The sequence below is a fragment of the Thamnophis sirtalis genome, unplaced genomic scaffold, assembly GCF_051295495.1.
Source record: "Thamnophis sirtalis isolate CommonGarterSnake01/CBP01778 unplaced genomic scaffold, rThaSir2_p1.2 scaffold_15, whole genome shotgun sequence".
Classification (NCBI taxonomy): Eukaryota; Metazoa; Chordata; class Lepidosauria; order Squamata; family Natricidae; genus Thamnophis; species Thamnophis sirtalis.
In genome coordinates, this window is record NW_028261395.1 from 5,667,163 (window position 1) to 5,682,916 (window position 15,754).

General features: G+C 42.3%; 1 protein-coding gene across 2 annotated transcripts in view; it reads right to left on the minus strand.

Moving 5' to 3' along the window:
- Nucleotides 1–7,978: 7,978 nt before the first annotated feature.
- A1CF (APOBEC1 complementation factor) overlaps nucleotides 7,979–15,754 on the minus strand; it is a 54,318-nt gene continuing 46,542 nt past the window's right edge. For both annotated transcript variants that reach the window (XM_087702631.1, XM_087702630.1), the window contains exons 11-12: nucleotides 14,600–14,733; nucleotides 7,979–8,283 (exon numbers count right to left, since the gene is read on the minus strand). In XM_087702631.1, coding sequence (XP_087558757.1) covers nucleotides 8,135–8,283; nucleotides 14,600–14,733 — 283 coding nt within the window. In that variant the 3' untranslated portion in view covers nucleotides 7,979–8,134. The remainder of the gene's footprint in view (nucleotides 8,284–14,599; nucleotides 14,734–15,754) is intronic.

Genomic DNA, 15,754 nt, shown 5'->3' on the forward strand with positions numbered 1-15,754 from the left:
GACTACTGTAAAATAAATGAATTCAGCATAAAGTAGGCAGAATCTCTTTAGCAGTATGTAATAGTGGAGAAAGGACAAAGCTTAGCACTTGTCAGTGATCTAAGATCAGGGGTGGGTTTTAACCGGTTCGCGGCGGTCCCTGCGAACCGGTTGGTTGGCGAACCCGGAAGTAAGTAACTTCCGGGAACGGCGAAGGGCCCACCTGCCTGCCCGCGCTCCTTACCCGGTTTTGACGTGTTCTGCGCTTCCACGCATGCGCAGGACGCATACAGCACCTGCGCGATCCTCCAGGAGCAGCTGAAGCATCGCACAGACGCTAGTACGCATGCGTGCGCCGCGTGCGTGCATGAGGACGCCGCCGGCCCCGTTCCAATCGAACCGGTTGGAACGGGGCGAGAAACCCACCCCTGTCTAAGATGAGTACATTATTGATAAATAAGAGCTCCTGTTTTCCTCTGTGACATGTTAGCTGGCATGGTTTCAAGTCTCAGGAGAGAAAACCTAGTTTATATGCAGATGAACACTAGGACAAATGGTTTCCATGGAAGTAGAAGAGATAACGCTAAATGCTAAAGATTAATGCTAAAGATTAAATATGGCTGAGGTTAGAGAGGTGAAGGATTTGATTTAAACAAGCTAACACAATAATTATGGAATATGCAAATCAGAACTTCTTATTCTATAGTTTGCATCCTTTCCAAACCTTGCAGTCTAATGGACCTGTTGAAAACCGCATCAAAAGGTATAAATTAAGAAAATCTGTGAACGAATATGCACAAACTGGCAAAATGTGCGTACAGAAAAAAAGATAGATTATATAGTTTTGTGTTCTAAATGCATGAGCAGGGCCGGATTTTCCTATAGGCTAACTAGGCTTCAGCCTAGGGCCTCAAGATCAAGAGGGGCCTACATTCAAATTGTTAGCAAAATTAAAATTACACTATTCTAAAAACAGTGAACACTAAAACACTGAACCGAAAATAAGGAGAAATTCTACGCATAGGACTAATAAACAAACATAAAAATGTATTGGTTAAGATTGTTCCAGCGCCGCGGCAGTTGGGGAGCCCGCCCACGTTCCCGGCACCGGCGGTCGGGCGAGAGGCACGGCCGTTCCCAGTAGCCGCCCCGTCGACGCGGAGCCCACCAGCGGCCAGGCAGGTGAGGGTGAGGGGGCCGAGCCGGGCAGCTGAGCGCAGCAGGGGAGGCGGCTGGCCTCGCTGCCTTTGCCGCAGAGCAGAGCCGCCCTCCGTCGGGAGGCCAGCTATATATATTGATATATATTGATATATATCACAGTAATGATGTATTTTATTGTCTCTCATGTAATTTACAGACTTAAAAATGGGAGGTGAAAGGGCCTCATAAGTGGAATAGCTTAGGGCCTCTTTTCATCCAAATCCGGCCCTGTGCATGAGTTAAAGAAATGGGTATGTGTGAATGCATGGCTAGATTTAACAAATTAAACTGGAAAGGAAAAAATTGATGACAATGGAACAATACTTCATATACAAGAAATTGCCATGGACAATGTAGGTTGATTGATCCATCTCTAGGAAGAGCATCAAGGATGGTAACACTGAAATATCATTCTAACCACACAGTATAAAAGGGTCGAACACGTCTACATAATAATGTTTAATTATTTCTTAACATCCGTTTGATTAACAAAAAAAGTAATAGATTGTAATTTGACAAGTTTTTTCCTTAATTATTTACAGTTCAAGATGTGACTGGTAAACTCTGTTTTCAAAACAACTTATGTCAAATCAAAGTAATTATGTATGGTTTTACAGCGTTATAGTTCTATACAAAGATTGTAATACAAATATGAAAATATAAGTGCTTTTTACATGTACACTTTTAATACTGTTTCTGTGTTGTTGGTATCAGCTTTATCTTACTGTATATAAATAATGTGCATGGGGAAACTGACGAATAATATAGTTAACAGAAGTATGAAGCAATTTTAATTCCATAGACCTATTTTATGTTTACACATCAGACGTGAGAATTCAGTCATCCTTGGAAGCTTTGATAAGTGTATAATTAGTAAGACTGATGTAAAACAACTTTGAGACTGACCCACATTGTGTTTTGTCCACACAGTGAAGTGTTAAAAAAAAGCCGTGGTTCTTCAGACTGCCACAAATGCTCCATGCCACAAACACATGTGAAAACAAAATGGCAACCTACATGATGGGTTTACTCATGAATCATCAAACAAGTTAGACCACAGCTGTCAAACTCGTGGCCTGCAGGCTGGATGTGTCACAGGCTGGCCATGCCCACACCCGGTTTAGTGAAGTGGGGGAAAGTCGCGATACGTCACATGATGATTCCATCATGACACAAGTTTGATACCTCTGAGTTAGACAGTTTTGTCAGGCATTTGGATCATGATAGTTTTGTCAAGATCATAATGACTCATACCAATATAGGAAAGGTTAAGATCTGAAATAGATCACTGGTACTCTTCCTTTTTGGGGATAAAAGGTCTCTAAACCATGGACTGTTTTTTTTTAAAAAAAAGAATCTTCTTATCTGAGACCTAGATAAGTCATTGCCATTTGCATTGGCATGACTTCAGAGATTGACATGTGAAGAACTGATAACATTTAGCAATAACAATAGCACTTAGACTTATATACAGCTTCACAGAGCTTTACAGCCCTCTCTAAGTGGATTACAGAGTCAGCATATTTCCCCCAACAACAATCCGGGTTCTCATTTTACCCACCTCGGAAGGATGGAAGGCTGAGTCAACCTTGAGGCAGTTAGGACTGAACTCCTGGCAGTCAGCAGAATTAGCCTGCAGTACTACATTCTCACCGGTGCGCCATCGTGGCTCAAGGTTGCCTTGAGACCAAGATTAAAGCAATATAAAATATGCATACAATTGAAACCATTGGGCAACATTGGTGTCATACTAAACCGTCCTCTGTTGTCTGGCGCAAATTTAAAATCACAGAAATTTCCAAATCGGAACCAGGAACCAGAAAAGGAATGGACAATGCATTAAGTTTGATAAGTGCAGCTAAGCATCATCATGCACATAGAGTGAGCATATTTTTAAAGCGTGAACAAGGAACCAGTAAGCTGTAATTTTTACAGCCCTGGAATAACACTGATAATAGCAATAGCAATAGCAATAGCAATAGCAGTTAGACTTATATACCGCTTCATAGGGCTTTCAGCCCTCTCTAAGCAGTTTACAGAGTCGGCATATCGCCCCCACAGTCTGGGTCCTCATTTTACCCACCTCGGAAGGATGGAAGGCTGAGTCAACCCTGAGCCGGTGAGATTTGAACCGCTGAACTGCTGAACTAGCAGTCAGCTGAAGTGGTATGCAGTACTGCACTCTACCCACTGCGCCACCTCGGCTTCTAATACAACCTATGGCAGTCATATATTTGAGGCCGGTTTCTGCTTGCACCAAGAATACGTGTTGAGAGAGAGGTATCACATCACTTGCAAAAACTTCACCATTGCTTGCCTTTCGGTTCTAAAATAGATTTTTCTACTCTACACTGTACAATATTCCCTTTATTTCATTATGAATGAAACGCTTGCTTCTGAATACGATATTTATTGTGTTATTTTCTGTATCTAGGAGTTGCTGAAAGCCTGTCATTTATCTTCCACCCCCTTTTGTTTATATTTTGTGCTCTTGTATGCAATATCTAAAGGTTAGCTGTGCATAATTTTAAAAAAAAAGTCAATTGCAGTCAAGCTGAAAAGGGATCCGGATAAACTAGCCTGGAAAATTTGGGTATTATAATCTGGAGATATCTGGACAAGAGCAGATTAAAGATTATAGCAGGTGAGTGCAGCTAGTGAGTCCTCGATTTGCAACAGTTCATTCAGCGACCATTCAAAATTACAGCGGCACTGAGAAAAAATGACTTTTGACCATTTTTCACACTTAGGACAGCATCCCCAGGGCAGAGGTGGGTTCCTATCAGTTCGCACCTATTCGGTAGAACCGGTTCGTCAAATCTACCGAACCGGTTAGAAGAGGTTCCACCAGTGGACCCGGAAAGCAGGCCACACCTACAGAAGAGGTTCCCAAAAAATTTGAAACCCACCACTGCCACACACACAAACACACACACACACACACACACACACACACACACACACACAAAAAGAGAGAGACAGACAGACAGACAGACTGACAGAGAGAGAGAGAGAGAGAGAAAGAGAAAGAAAGGAAGAAAAAAAGAAAAAAGAAAGAAAAAGTGAGAGATGAAAGAAAAAAAGAAAAAAGGGACAGAGAGACAAAAGGAAGGGGAGAGGGAGAGAGAGAGAGAGAGAGAGAGAGAGAGAGAGAGAGCACATGGCCGGCAAGCCACTCCCACCAGGTCACATGGCCGGCAAGCCACTCCCACAAAGGAGGCCACACCCACAGAGTAGGCTCCAAAAATTTTTGAAACCCACCACTGCCCCAGGGTCACATGATCAAAATTCATATGCTTGCAAATGTCTCACATGTATGATGGTTGCAGTGTCCTGTGATTGGCTGTTGCCACCTTCTGGGGGGGCAAAGTCAATGGGGAAGCATTTAACAACTGGGTTACTAACTTAATAACTGCAACAATTCACTTAGCAACTGTTGCAAGAGAGGTTACAAAATGGGGCAAAGCTCACTTAACAAATGTTTCACTTAGCAGATTCAGTTATGGTTGTAACTCAAGGTAATGACTGAGCCTTGGATCAGTGGGGAGGAGACAAAAGAGGCTGACACAGAAACCTCCTGTGAGTTGTTTCGGGATGCACGCAGGAGAATGGCTGACCGGCGTAAGGAACAATTGAGGACTAAACTATATTTATGTATCAGTAGTTGTTTATGTTGACCTTTGATTTGAGAAGGTCAAGATACAAGTTTAGATTCCCCAATCAGCTGGATAATAGTGGTGAAATTCAGCAGGTTCAGACAGGTTCTGGAGAACTGGTAGTGGAAATTTTGAGTAGTTTGGAGAACTGGCAAATACCACCTCTGGCTGGCCCCAGAGTGGGGTGGGAATGGGGATTTTGCAGTATCCTTCCCCTGCCACACCTACCAAGCTCGCCCACAGAACCGGTAGCAAAAAAAAAATGAATTTCACCACTGGTTGTAATTCACGTATCTTGAAGGGAGAGAGAGAGAGAGACTCTTCAAACTCAATCATAAAGAAGAATCATTTACAAGAAGAGAGATTGAAATGAGCCAAGAACATGCCAAGTGGAATATGTGCCAAGCCAGCAATAAAGAGCATTGCTGGAGCTTTGATTAGAAAAAAAATCACTTTGACATGGCAGAGTTGCTAAGATCCCATCAAGTTGCTTCTCCTATTCTCATGATGATTTGCAATAACATGAGAAAGGAACAAACTTTTATAATTTGCGACTTTTCATGAATATATTTTAGGAACAGAAAAAAGAGCCAAATTAGGTATAAAATTTGGAAAAAATGTGGGTTGTGTGTATGAATCATGTTTGTTATAATTCACATCAAAATTCAATCACATCAAAATTCAAAATTTCATATGTATTGGCATTTTTTCAGTTCTGCTTTGGTTTTCACTGAGGGATACAGAAATTTTTACTTTCCTTGAAATCCATATGCAAATAAGCTACCGGCAGCTAAATGAGATTGAAAATAGAACTATTTTATATCAGATATGCAGTCTAGTTGATGAACTTTTTTCATCTGGTTTACTACAATATTAAAATGAAACGCATACTCCAAAATTCAACTAAAAGATAACTTGTAATGGCAGCCTAAATGGAAATTCGATATAATTCCTTTCTAGTAACTATAACTGAATACTTGGGATTTGCTTCAGAATAAAGATGCACTTGTGTGACCCCCTTGGATATTCAAACTATCATTCCAAAATATTTTTCATTTTAGTCCAAAAAATAATTATGAATTCTTAGAATTTATTTGTCTTCAGTTCGGTTGTCATATTTTAAGCTCAGGTTTTTTTTGTCTTAAGATAATGGCAGAAATATTATTTTTAGATTTAAAAAATGATCAGTTTCAAAACTCAGACAGAAAAATATTCTTTATAATGGCAGAGATTTCCACCACTTTTTAGAAACTGTTCATTTTTTAATATGTCTACTTAGAAGCAGGTCCCACTGAATTCACCTTAGCTTATTTTAGGTGAGAAGTTATAGTTTGTTAATCAACAGTGGTCCCAACCCAACTCTAAGTTAATTGCACTTAAAAACACAAATTTCAATGTGTTGATATTGAGAATAAGACTTTTTGGATGAATAGGATGTATACCTGCAAAGATATGTATGGGACTGTGCTCTGGATTTTGTTATTGGTTGTGACAAGGGAAGATGGCTACAACTTGAATTATCATTAAGTTAGGTTAACTGCTGAGTCAAACTTCAAGTGACTTAAAATATGTTTTTTTTGCACATAATATGCTTCTGTAAAAAGGCAAATGATAGAAGAGGGATAATTGCAGCATGTGAAAAAGGAAACTGAATCCATTATTTGCAAGGTGTGCTGTTTTAGGAAAAACAGACGACTCTTTTACTAATACATATGCATTATACTGAACAAGAAATAAGAGGAAAATGGCACTAGAAGAGGTAAAAATGGAAATAAACAATTAAAGAAGTAAGTATGTTTGTGTGTCCCTATCTTCACTACATGGGGGATCTTGCCAAATATCAGCCTAACATTGGGAACGACGTTGTAAATGCTTTGACATATTTTCTTCCCCAGTGGTTCCCAAACTTGGCAACTTTAAGACTTGTGGACTTCAACTCCCAGAATTCTCCAGTCAGCAGAGCAGAGTTGGCTGGAGAATTCTGGGAGTTGAAGTCCACAAGTCTAAAAGTTGCCAAGTTTGGGAACCACTGTTCTAACCCTATGCTCCTAGAATTGCGGCAATCCGGCTATTCCAATTTTGTAGCTGTACAAAACATTTTGCAACAAGAAAATCAGAAATGCAATAGCTTCACAACTTCAAAGATTTTTCCAGTCCTAAAAGTGTAAAGACTTTGAAGTTACGAAGCTATTACAAGCAATTACAAGCAATACTACTACTAAAAGTATTACTGACAGTGGTAATTGTTGAAAATTTCCATCAAGGATGCATATAAATACCGTACACACATAGAGACAGACACACCTCTGAGAAAGTTTTCTTTCCTTTCTAGTTATGGTTATTTTTCCTCACCTTAAAGGCTTTTTTTAAAAAAAGTACAGCACTGTCAACCAATATTTACCTTGCTAAACTAAAGCAAAGAATTCTTGCCATATCAAATTATGCCTTACCATCAATTGAGAATAATTAAGGGTGATTTATAATTAACCTGGAATAGCTCCTATTCCAGTCACAGCTTAAGAAATGAAAAAGAGATATTTAAATAAAGCTGGAGGTATGTACTGTATGCATGTATGTGTGTGTGTGTGTGTGTGTGTGTGTGTGTATGTCTGTGTATGTCTGTGTATGTGTGTGTGTGTGTGTGTGTGTGTTTTATTTGTGCTGATAAATAAATAAAGGGAGACTAGTATAGATCTATTTCAAGCTATTTAGCTCTCATCAGCTAGCCATACCCTTACTGGGAATGAGAGCTAAATAGCTTGAAATAGATCTATACGAGTCTCCCTTTATTTATTTATCGGCACAAATAAGAAACACATATATAACAAAGGCAACAGTAAAAATATTGGGTTTCTGTCATGATGGACTCTTGTGACGAGCCGATTGACAGATGATGGAAGCAGTTAGCTTCCTCCCATAATTGGGGCTTACCAGGGGTTGTGACACTAAATATATACCTTCTTCCCTGGCTTCAGCTGATAAGGAGGAGACCTGTGGCATAATGGCTAAGACGTTTGCCTAAGATGCAATACAGCACAGGTTCGAATCCCAGTAAGGGTATGGCTAGCTGATGAGAGCTAAATAGCTTGAAATAGATCTATATTAGTCTCCCTTTATTTATTTATCAGCTCAAATACAACACAAATATAACAAAGGCAACAGTAAAAATATTGGGTTTCTGTCGTGATGGACTCTTGTGACGAGCCGATTGACAGATGATGGAAGCAGTTAGCTTCCTCCCATAATTGGGGCTTACCAGGGGTTGTGACTCTAAATATATATATATATATAGTGTATATTTAAAAGGCTCCATAACCATCATTACAAGTAGCTACCGCAAAGGCTGGATAAGCTTCATAAGTTGTGTAGGTTGCCAAATCTTGTCCTAGATTCACTGCTTGCTTAAGCTGGGTAGCTGCGACAGTGGCAGCTGTGTTAGCAATATATCCTGGAGAAAAATTCAGAAAGAAAACTTTTTTTACCAGAACGGTAGAGATTGACACAATCCTTTATGCATAACTTTAGTCTACAATAATATTCACACCAAAACATTGTTTTCAAAGCATGCTTTTAAAACCCAATGCATGGATGTGGCTATTCCTGGCTAATCAGTAAGGGAATAAATCATTACAGTATCAGGCTGGGATGTAAACATTCAGATGCCCATTAGTTGGCAGCAAAGATCTTTTTTCCGGCCATCTAGTGGTCATCTGGATTTTTCCACCCTAGTTTCCACCTTTACCTACAACTCAGGCAAGAAATCCTCTTATCTTCGCTACCGGTTCTGTAGCGGGAGCGCATGCGCAGAAGGTCCTCGATGATGTCAGCGTGTGTGGGCGGAGCCTAACACCACTGCCACTACCAGTGGCGAACCGGTGCGAACCAGCAGAATACCATCTCTGCTGCAACTCCTACTTTATCCTCCGAATTCCATCATCCAGCCAGTGCAGACTGGCAACTACCCGGAGGAGAGCCTTCTCGGTGGCTGCTCCGACCCTCTGGAACGAACTCCCCGTGGAGATTCGGACCCTCACCACCCTCCAGTCCTTCCGCGCCGCTTTAAAGATCTGGCTGTCCCGGCTGGCCTGGGGTTAAGATTCTAACCCCACCCGAATTGTGTGACTGTTGTGTTTTCTTTTTAATATGTTGTACTGTCTTCATGTTGGAAAATTGTTTGTCCTTCCCCCACCCCCCTTTTTGAACTGTGAGCCGCCCTGAGTCCCCCCATGGAAAAGGGCGGCATACAAATAAAGGGAAAACTAAAACTAAACTTATCTACAGCAATGTGCAATATTGACTATGTTTGTTGACTAGTGATGTTCATCTGCAGTGATACACACAGTACTGTTATGCCTTTTCTTCAACAAATCCCGGCACTTTTACTCAGCAATGCCAATATAATCCAGTGCTATATGTGTTCAGGTAGCCCTCACTTACTGACTGCCTCATGTAGCAACTCAAACGGTATAGCGCAAGGGTGTCAAACTCAAGGCCCGTGGGCTGGATCTGACCTGTGGGGTGCTTACATCTGACCCATGGGGCTGCCCTGGAAACAGCAAAGGACCAGCCCGTGGTGGCTCTGCCAGCGAAAAAGGAGCTCAGGAGGGCCGCGTGTGGCCTTCTAAGCTCCATTTTCACTGGCAGACAGTTGCGGGAGGCTGTTGCAGTAAAAAAACGGAGCACAGGAGGGCTGCATGCGGCCCTTGCAAGCTCCATTTTCTCTAGCAGAGGGTTGCAGGAGATTGTTACAGCCCAAAATGGAGATCGGGAGCCCATTTTGATTGGGTCTCCACAGGCACCCCTAACATGAATGACATCAAGCTGGCCGTGCCCCCCCCCCAGTGCCGCTGAGGTCAAACACAACCCTAATGTATCCCGCAATGAAATCAAATTTGATACCCCTGGCATAGGGTTTCCTGCCAGAGCAGGGGGTTGGACTAGAAGATCCGCAAGGTCCCTTCCTTTTTCTGTTACTCTGTTACGTGCCTTTCCTTGCTGCAAATATATATTTATTTTGCCCAGACTCTCTCCTATTCAAGGGCAGCTGGAGAGAGTGAGGTAGTTCATAACGATGCATTTTATATCAGCTCTGATGAACCTAACCAATACCGTTTTTTATTGGACTATTAGGTTCACCTGAATTTGAAAGGATAAAATGTTTCAGAGCTCTCCAACTAAATGAACAAGGTCATTGTAATTAAGCAGTAAATGGTGCTGAGTTCAATAAAACATCAGTGTATCTTACATAATGCGGAAGCTGGAGCAGGCCTAGACAAATTGATTTTTCTTTGTGGCAGGAAACGGGATGGATTTTAAAATTTTTTAAAAAGCCCTGATGCTTCTGAATGATTCCTTGCAGGTATTAATCAAAAGGACTGACTGGTATGTATACTGTGTTTCCAGTAATGTAAAAGAGAGAGAGACAGAGAGACAGACAGAGAGACAGAGGCAGAGAGAGAGAAATTTAACGTGAAAGATATACTGTATACAAGTAGAATCCAGAATGTTTTGGTTCTCATTAAGTGCGTGCATATATTAAATAGTATAAATGGGTACAAAATAATAAGTATAAGGAATTTAGCAATTGGCTCTCTAACAGATTAAAAGAGTTGGAAGGAACCTTGTAGGTCATCTAGTCCAACCCCCTGCTCAAGCAGGAGACCCTACACCATTTCTGACAAATGGCAGATAGAATAGAATAGAATAGAATTTTATTATTTGTATGCCGCCCTTCTCCGGGAGGACTCAGAGCGGCGAACAATTCAAGGGGGAAAAAGGGGAACATAAAAAAACAAAATACAAATAATAAAAGTAAACAACAGTCGCACAACCATACATGTCGAGAGGGGAGGGAACTCATCACCCCCAGGCCTGCCGGCAAAGCCAGGTTTTGACGGCTTTTCGGAAGGCCTGGAGAGAGGTGAGGGTCCGAATCCCTGTGGGGAGTTCATTCCAGAGGGCCGGAGCTGCCACAGAGAAGGCCCTCCCCCGGGTAATAGCCAGGTGGCATTGGCTGGTAGATGGCACCCGGAGGAGGCCAACCCTGTGAGATCTAATGGGTCTGTGGGAGGTAATTGGCAGCAGGCGGTCTCTCAAGTACCCAGGTCCAATACCATGAAGGGCTTTATAAGTGACGACTAGCACCTTGAAGCGTATCCGGAGACCAATCGGTAACCAGTGCAGCTCGTGGAGGATAGGTGTAACGTGGGTGTACCGAGGTGCACCCACAATCGCTCGCACGGCTGCGTTCTGGACGAGTTGAAGTCTCCGAATGCTCTTCAAGGGCTGCCCCATGATGATGATCGGTGATGAAGCTCCCATAACTTCCGAAGGCAACTTCTGTTCCATTGGTTGATTGTTCTCACTGTCAGAAAGTTCCTCCTTATTTCTAGGTTGAATCTCTCCTTGGTCAGTTTCTATCCATTATTCCTTCTCTGGCCTTCGCGTGCTTTGGAAAATAGCTTGACCCCTTCTTCTCTGTGGCAGCCCCTCAAATATTGGAACAATCATCTTAGTTGTTCTTCTCTGCACTCTTTCTAGAGTCTCAACATCTTTTTTTATAGTGTGGTAACCAAAACTCTAGGTTGGTCTTACTAGGACTTTATGGAGAGATATTAGTACCTAACTTGATCTTGATTCTATCCCTCTGTTAATGCAATTTAGGATTGCATTGGCTTTATTTGGCTGCCGCCGTACACTGCTGGCTCATATTTATCTGGTTGGTAAGACTCCAAGATCCCACTCACAGTGACTGCTATTAAGCCTGGTTTCACCCAGTTTATATGTGTACTTTGGGTTTTTCTTATCTAAGTGTAGGACTTTACTTTTCTCTGCATTAAATTTCATTTCGTTAGATAGGGCCTAGTGTTCAAGTCTGTCAAGATCCATCTGGATCTTGAGGCTATCTTCTAGGGCCGTGATGGCACGCGTGCCACGGGTGGCACACAGAGCCCTCTCTGCAGGCACATGTACAGCAGTGGTGGGTTTCAAAATTTTTTTGGAACCTCTTCTGTAGGTGTGGCCTGCTTTCCGGGTCCACTGGTGGAACCTCTTCTAACCGGTTCGGTAGATTTGATGAACCGGTTCTACCGAATAGGTGCGAACTGGTAGGAATCCACCTCTGATGTACAGTCACCAGCTGGTCTCTGCAGGTGTCGGAGCACCAGAAAACAGCCTGAAAAAGAGGCCATTTTCTGGCTATTTTTTGGCTGTTTGGGGGGACCAAAAACGGCATGGAAAATGGCCTGAAAGCAGCTCCAAAATGGCCTGAAAACCAGCCAAAAATAGGCATGCACATGGGTTCCGGTTTGGGGACTCAGTGCCAAAAAGTTTTGCCATCACTGTTCTAGGGTGTAATATAACCCTATATTGCCTTGTTTTCTTTATCATAGTCAGCATAACTGCAAGGTAATTTTAACCCTACGGTAATTTTCTATGGATGCGTCTCCTCCATCAAATCCTTCCAGGTTTTTAGATGGTAACGTAAAGGATCAGATCCCAACATCTGGGACATCTGGGAGGGTTTAAAAAGTCACGATGGCAGCCTTGACGTTACAATGAGAGCTGTCATCTTGGCTTCCCTGCCTTCCCATACCACTGCTCAATAACTTTCTGAGGATTACAGGCAGTCCTCGACTTACGACGGTTCATTTAGTGACCGAAGTTACAACGGCACTGGAAAAAAACTGACATGACCATTTTTCACACTTATGACTTTTGCAGTATTTCCATGGTCATGGCGTCAAAATTTAGATGCTTGCCAACGGACTCATACTTATGACGGTTGCAGTGTACCACTTTACGACCTTCTGATGAGCAAAGTCAATGGGGAAGCCAGATTCGCTTCACAACCGTGTTACTATCTTAACCTTGACAGGGATTCACTTAACAACGGTGGCAAGGAAGGTCGTGGAGCAAAAGTCACTTAACAACTGTCTCGCTTAGCAACAGAAATGTTGGGGTTCAATTGTGGTTGTAACTCAAGGACTACCTGTAGTTATATATTAGCATTAGAAGAACTATCACTTTGTCCTGATTAATGCGTGTATGTATCAGTCGTGGGTTCCGGATCTTGTTCCAACCGACACGGTGGAAACGGGCCTGGCGTCGCCCACATGGACGTGTACGGCGTGCAGTGTGCACATGCATTGTAGCTGCAAATGATGCTTCCACAAGCCTTTGCAATGCTCCAGCTGCTCAGCGGAGCGTTGCATATGCACCATGAGTGTGCGTGGAATCGCCGAAAGCTTTAAAACACAGTAAGGAGCCCAGGCGGGCAGGTGGGCCCTCCGGAGCACCATACCGGAATGGTATCCGGTGCTCCAGGCAGGGTCCGGTATGCCCGTACTGGGGTGTACCGCCCGCAACCCACCACTGGTATGTATCTTTGTATATCTATGGCTGTAAGGCTGCAAGGGGTTGCTGTTCTGTGGCACTGGTCCACAACATGCCAGCAACCGAGCCACGCAAACAAGTGAAGCTGCATCCGTGGAAAGTAGGCAGCATACAACACCACACCCGCTCTGGTCTGCGGAAAACCCTTTCGCCATGTAACTAGTCCCTGGTGCCCAAAAGCTTGGTGGGCATTGCTGTTGGGGGCTTCTAGGTGTTTCCATACCTTGCATTCCCAAATAAGATTCCTCCCTCGCCCTAGCTAGCTTTCCAGTAATTGTGAGAAAATTGTAAATGACTCTTGTTCCTATGTTATATTTCTCAGGCTGTATTGAAATCTCTAAATTCACTAATTCACTCCGAAAAAATAGTTCCCCTAACACAGAAACCGCTGTTTGCATGTCGGCACTCATTCTTATTTGCGATGTGTAATTGTGGCTTGCAAAACTGGAGAATGAGTCAATTGATTTACACCCCTACCCCAAAACAAAACGAAAACACAAAAACCCACATCCATACTTTGTAGGTGTTATTGCCACTGGCTGCCAAAACTTAAAGAAAAGCAATAGCAATAGCAGTTAGACTTATATACCGCTTCATAGGGCTTTCAGCCCTCTCTAAGCGGTTTACAGAATCAGCATATCGCCCCCAACAACAATCCGGGTCCTCATTTTACCCACCTCGGAAGGATGGAAGGCTGAGTCAACCCTGAGCCGGTGAGATTTGAACAGCCGAACTGCAGAACTGCAGTCAGCTGAAGTAGCCTGCAGTGCTGCATTTAACCACTGCACCACCTCGGCTCTAAAAGATATGTGTATGATAGCAAAAGGGCCATTTACTAGAATAACCCCAAAGTGTTAATTCAAGCTCTGAATTTCAAATTAGTTGTCTACATTTCCCTCCTCAAGACTTATTTTGATTACGTGCAGTTACTTCTATTTGTAGTTGAGTACGTAGCAGCCCAGCTAAGCTGTGAATTGGAGAAAGAAAGAGTGATGTTTAAAAACGGAACTATCGTAAATGAGAAGTAGCTAAATTCTCGCAGAGGTGCAAGAATTCAACGTGACTGTGATTTTTGCTACCTTCAAATGCATATTCCGGCTGCAAACCTGTACCCATTCTTCTAAAAGCAGACTCCTTCAGAATTTTCTTACGAACAGACAATTTATAGGATCACATTTAGTTACCCTGAGGGGGAAATGTGTAGATTCCCCAAAAAGAAACTTTAGCATTCAATTCTTTTCCTCATGCCCCACCATGCTGTAATATCCAGGAGTTACCAGAGTTTCAGATGATTTTATGCAGAGGCTTCTTTGCTAAACTTTGCTAGTTTAATTTAAGTTAGTCCAATGCAAAATACAACTATTACATACCAGGAAATTGTACATTAGTGGTAGAGTTTTCTGCTCCTTCGGTGGGAATTCCCAATGTTTGAAGAGTATATTCTGCTGCATATGTTTTGGCTTCATCTACATATGCACTTAGCTTTGGTGGGGTGAAGGGATGCCTGTAAAATAATTTAATATCATCCTATATTAATCAATAATTTAATATCATCCTATATTAATCAATCGTGTCAGCCAAAGAAGCAATACAGATACCAGCTTGTAAATGATTTCACCATGAAATGTAAATGTTTTCTTTCATATTTTTATGTACACTTTTGGAATGTCACTAAGGAAGTGAGAGCCGAGGTGGCGAAGTGGTTAGAGTGCTGTACTGCAGGGACTTCAGCTGACTGTTATCTGCAGTTCAGCGGTTCAAATCTCACTGGCTCAGGGTTGACTCAGCCTTCCATCCTTCCGAGGTGGGTAAAATGAGGACCCGGATTGTTGTTGTTGGGGGCAATATGCTGACTCTGTAAAACCGCTTAGAGAGGGCTGAAAGTCCTATGAAGCGGTATATAAGTCTAACTGCTATTGCTATTGCTAAGGAAAGGAAATTTTTTTTTTCCTGAAATGCATTGGATTTTAGTCAACATTGGCACTTCTGGTAAGTGTTTCTCTTCTCAGTGTTGGCTGCTTTCAAAGCCCTTTTGTTGTGGGAAGAGTTAGTGGGAACGGAATATTATGTCAAAGCTTATTTTTCACCCACTGTGGCTTCTGCAGACCTCATTGTATGGTATTTTAATCATAAACGTAGCATTTAGTGGGATTAGGAATTCCACCGAACAGTAAAATTAGATACCAAATAAGATGGTGTGCCAGGATCCCAACCATGAGGAGAAAAATTCCCCGTTTAGGTAGGAGTCTTAAACTAAGCCATTATTTCTACATAAATAGCCGTGGAGAATCCATATGGCTCAGCTTATCAGGCTACAAGGCATAGATACCAAACTATGCAGAATTAGTTTAGCATTGTAGGATTCTTGGCACACTGAGAAGCCATTTGGCTGTGTAGTTTTTAGATTTTATGGGGAACATATGGACCGCCAGATATTAGTGAAATGTAAGGTCCAAAATCCTTCATCTTTGGCCATGTTGGGCTATTAAAAGGCACATCCTCAAAGAAAGAGAAAATAAGGTGAG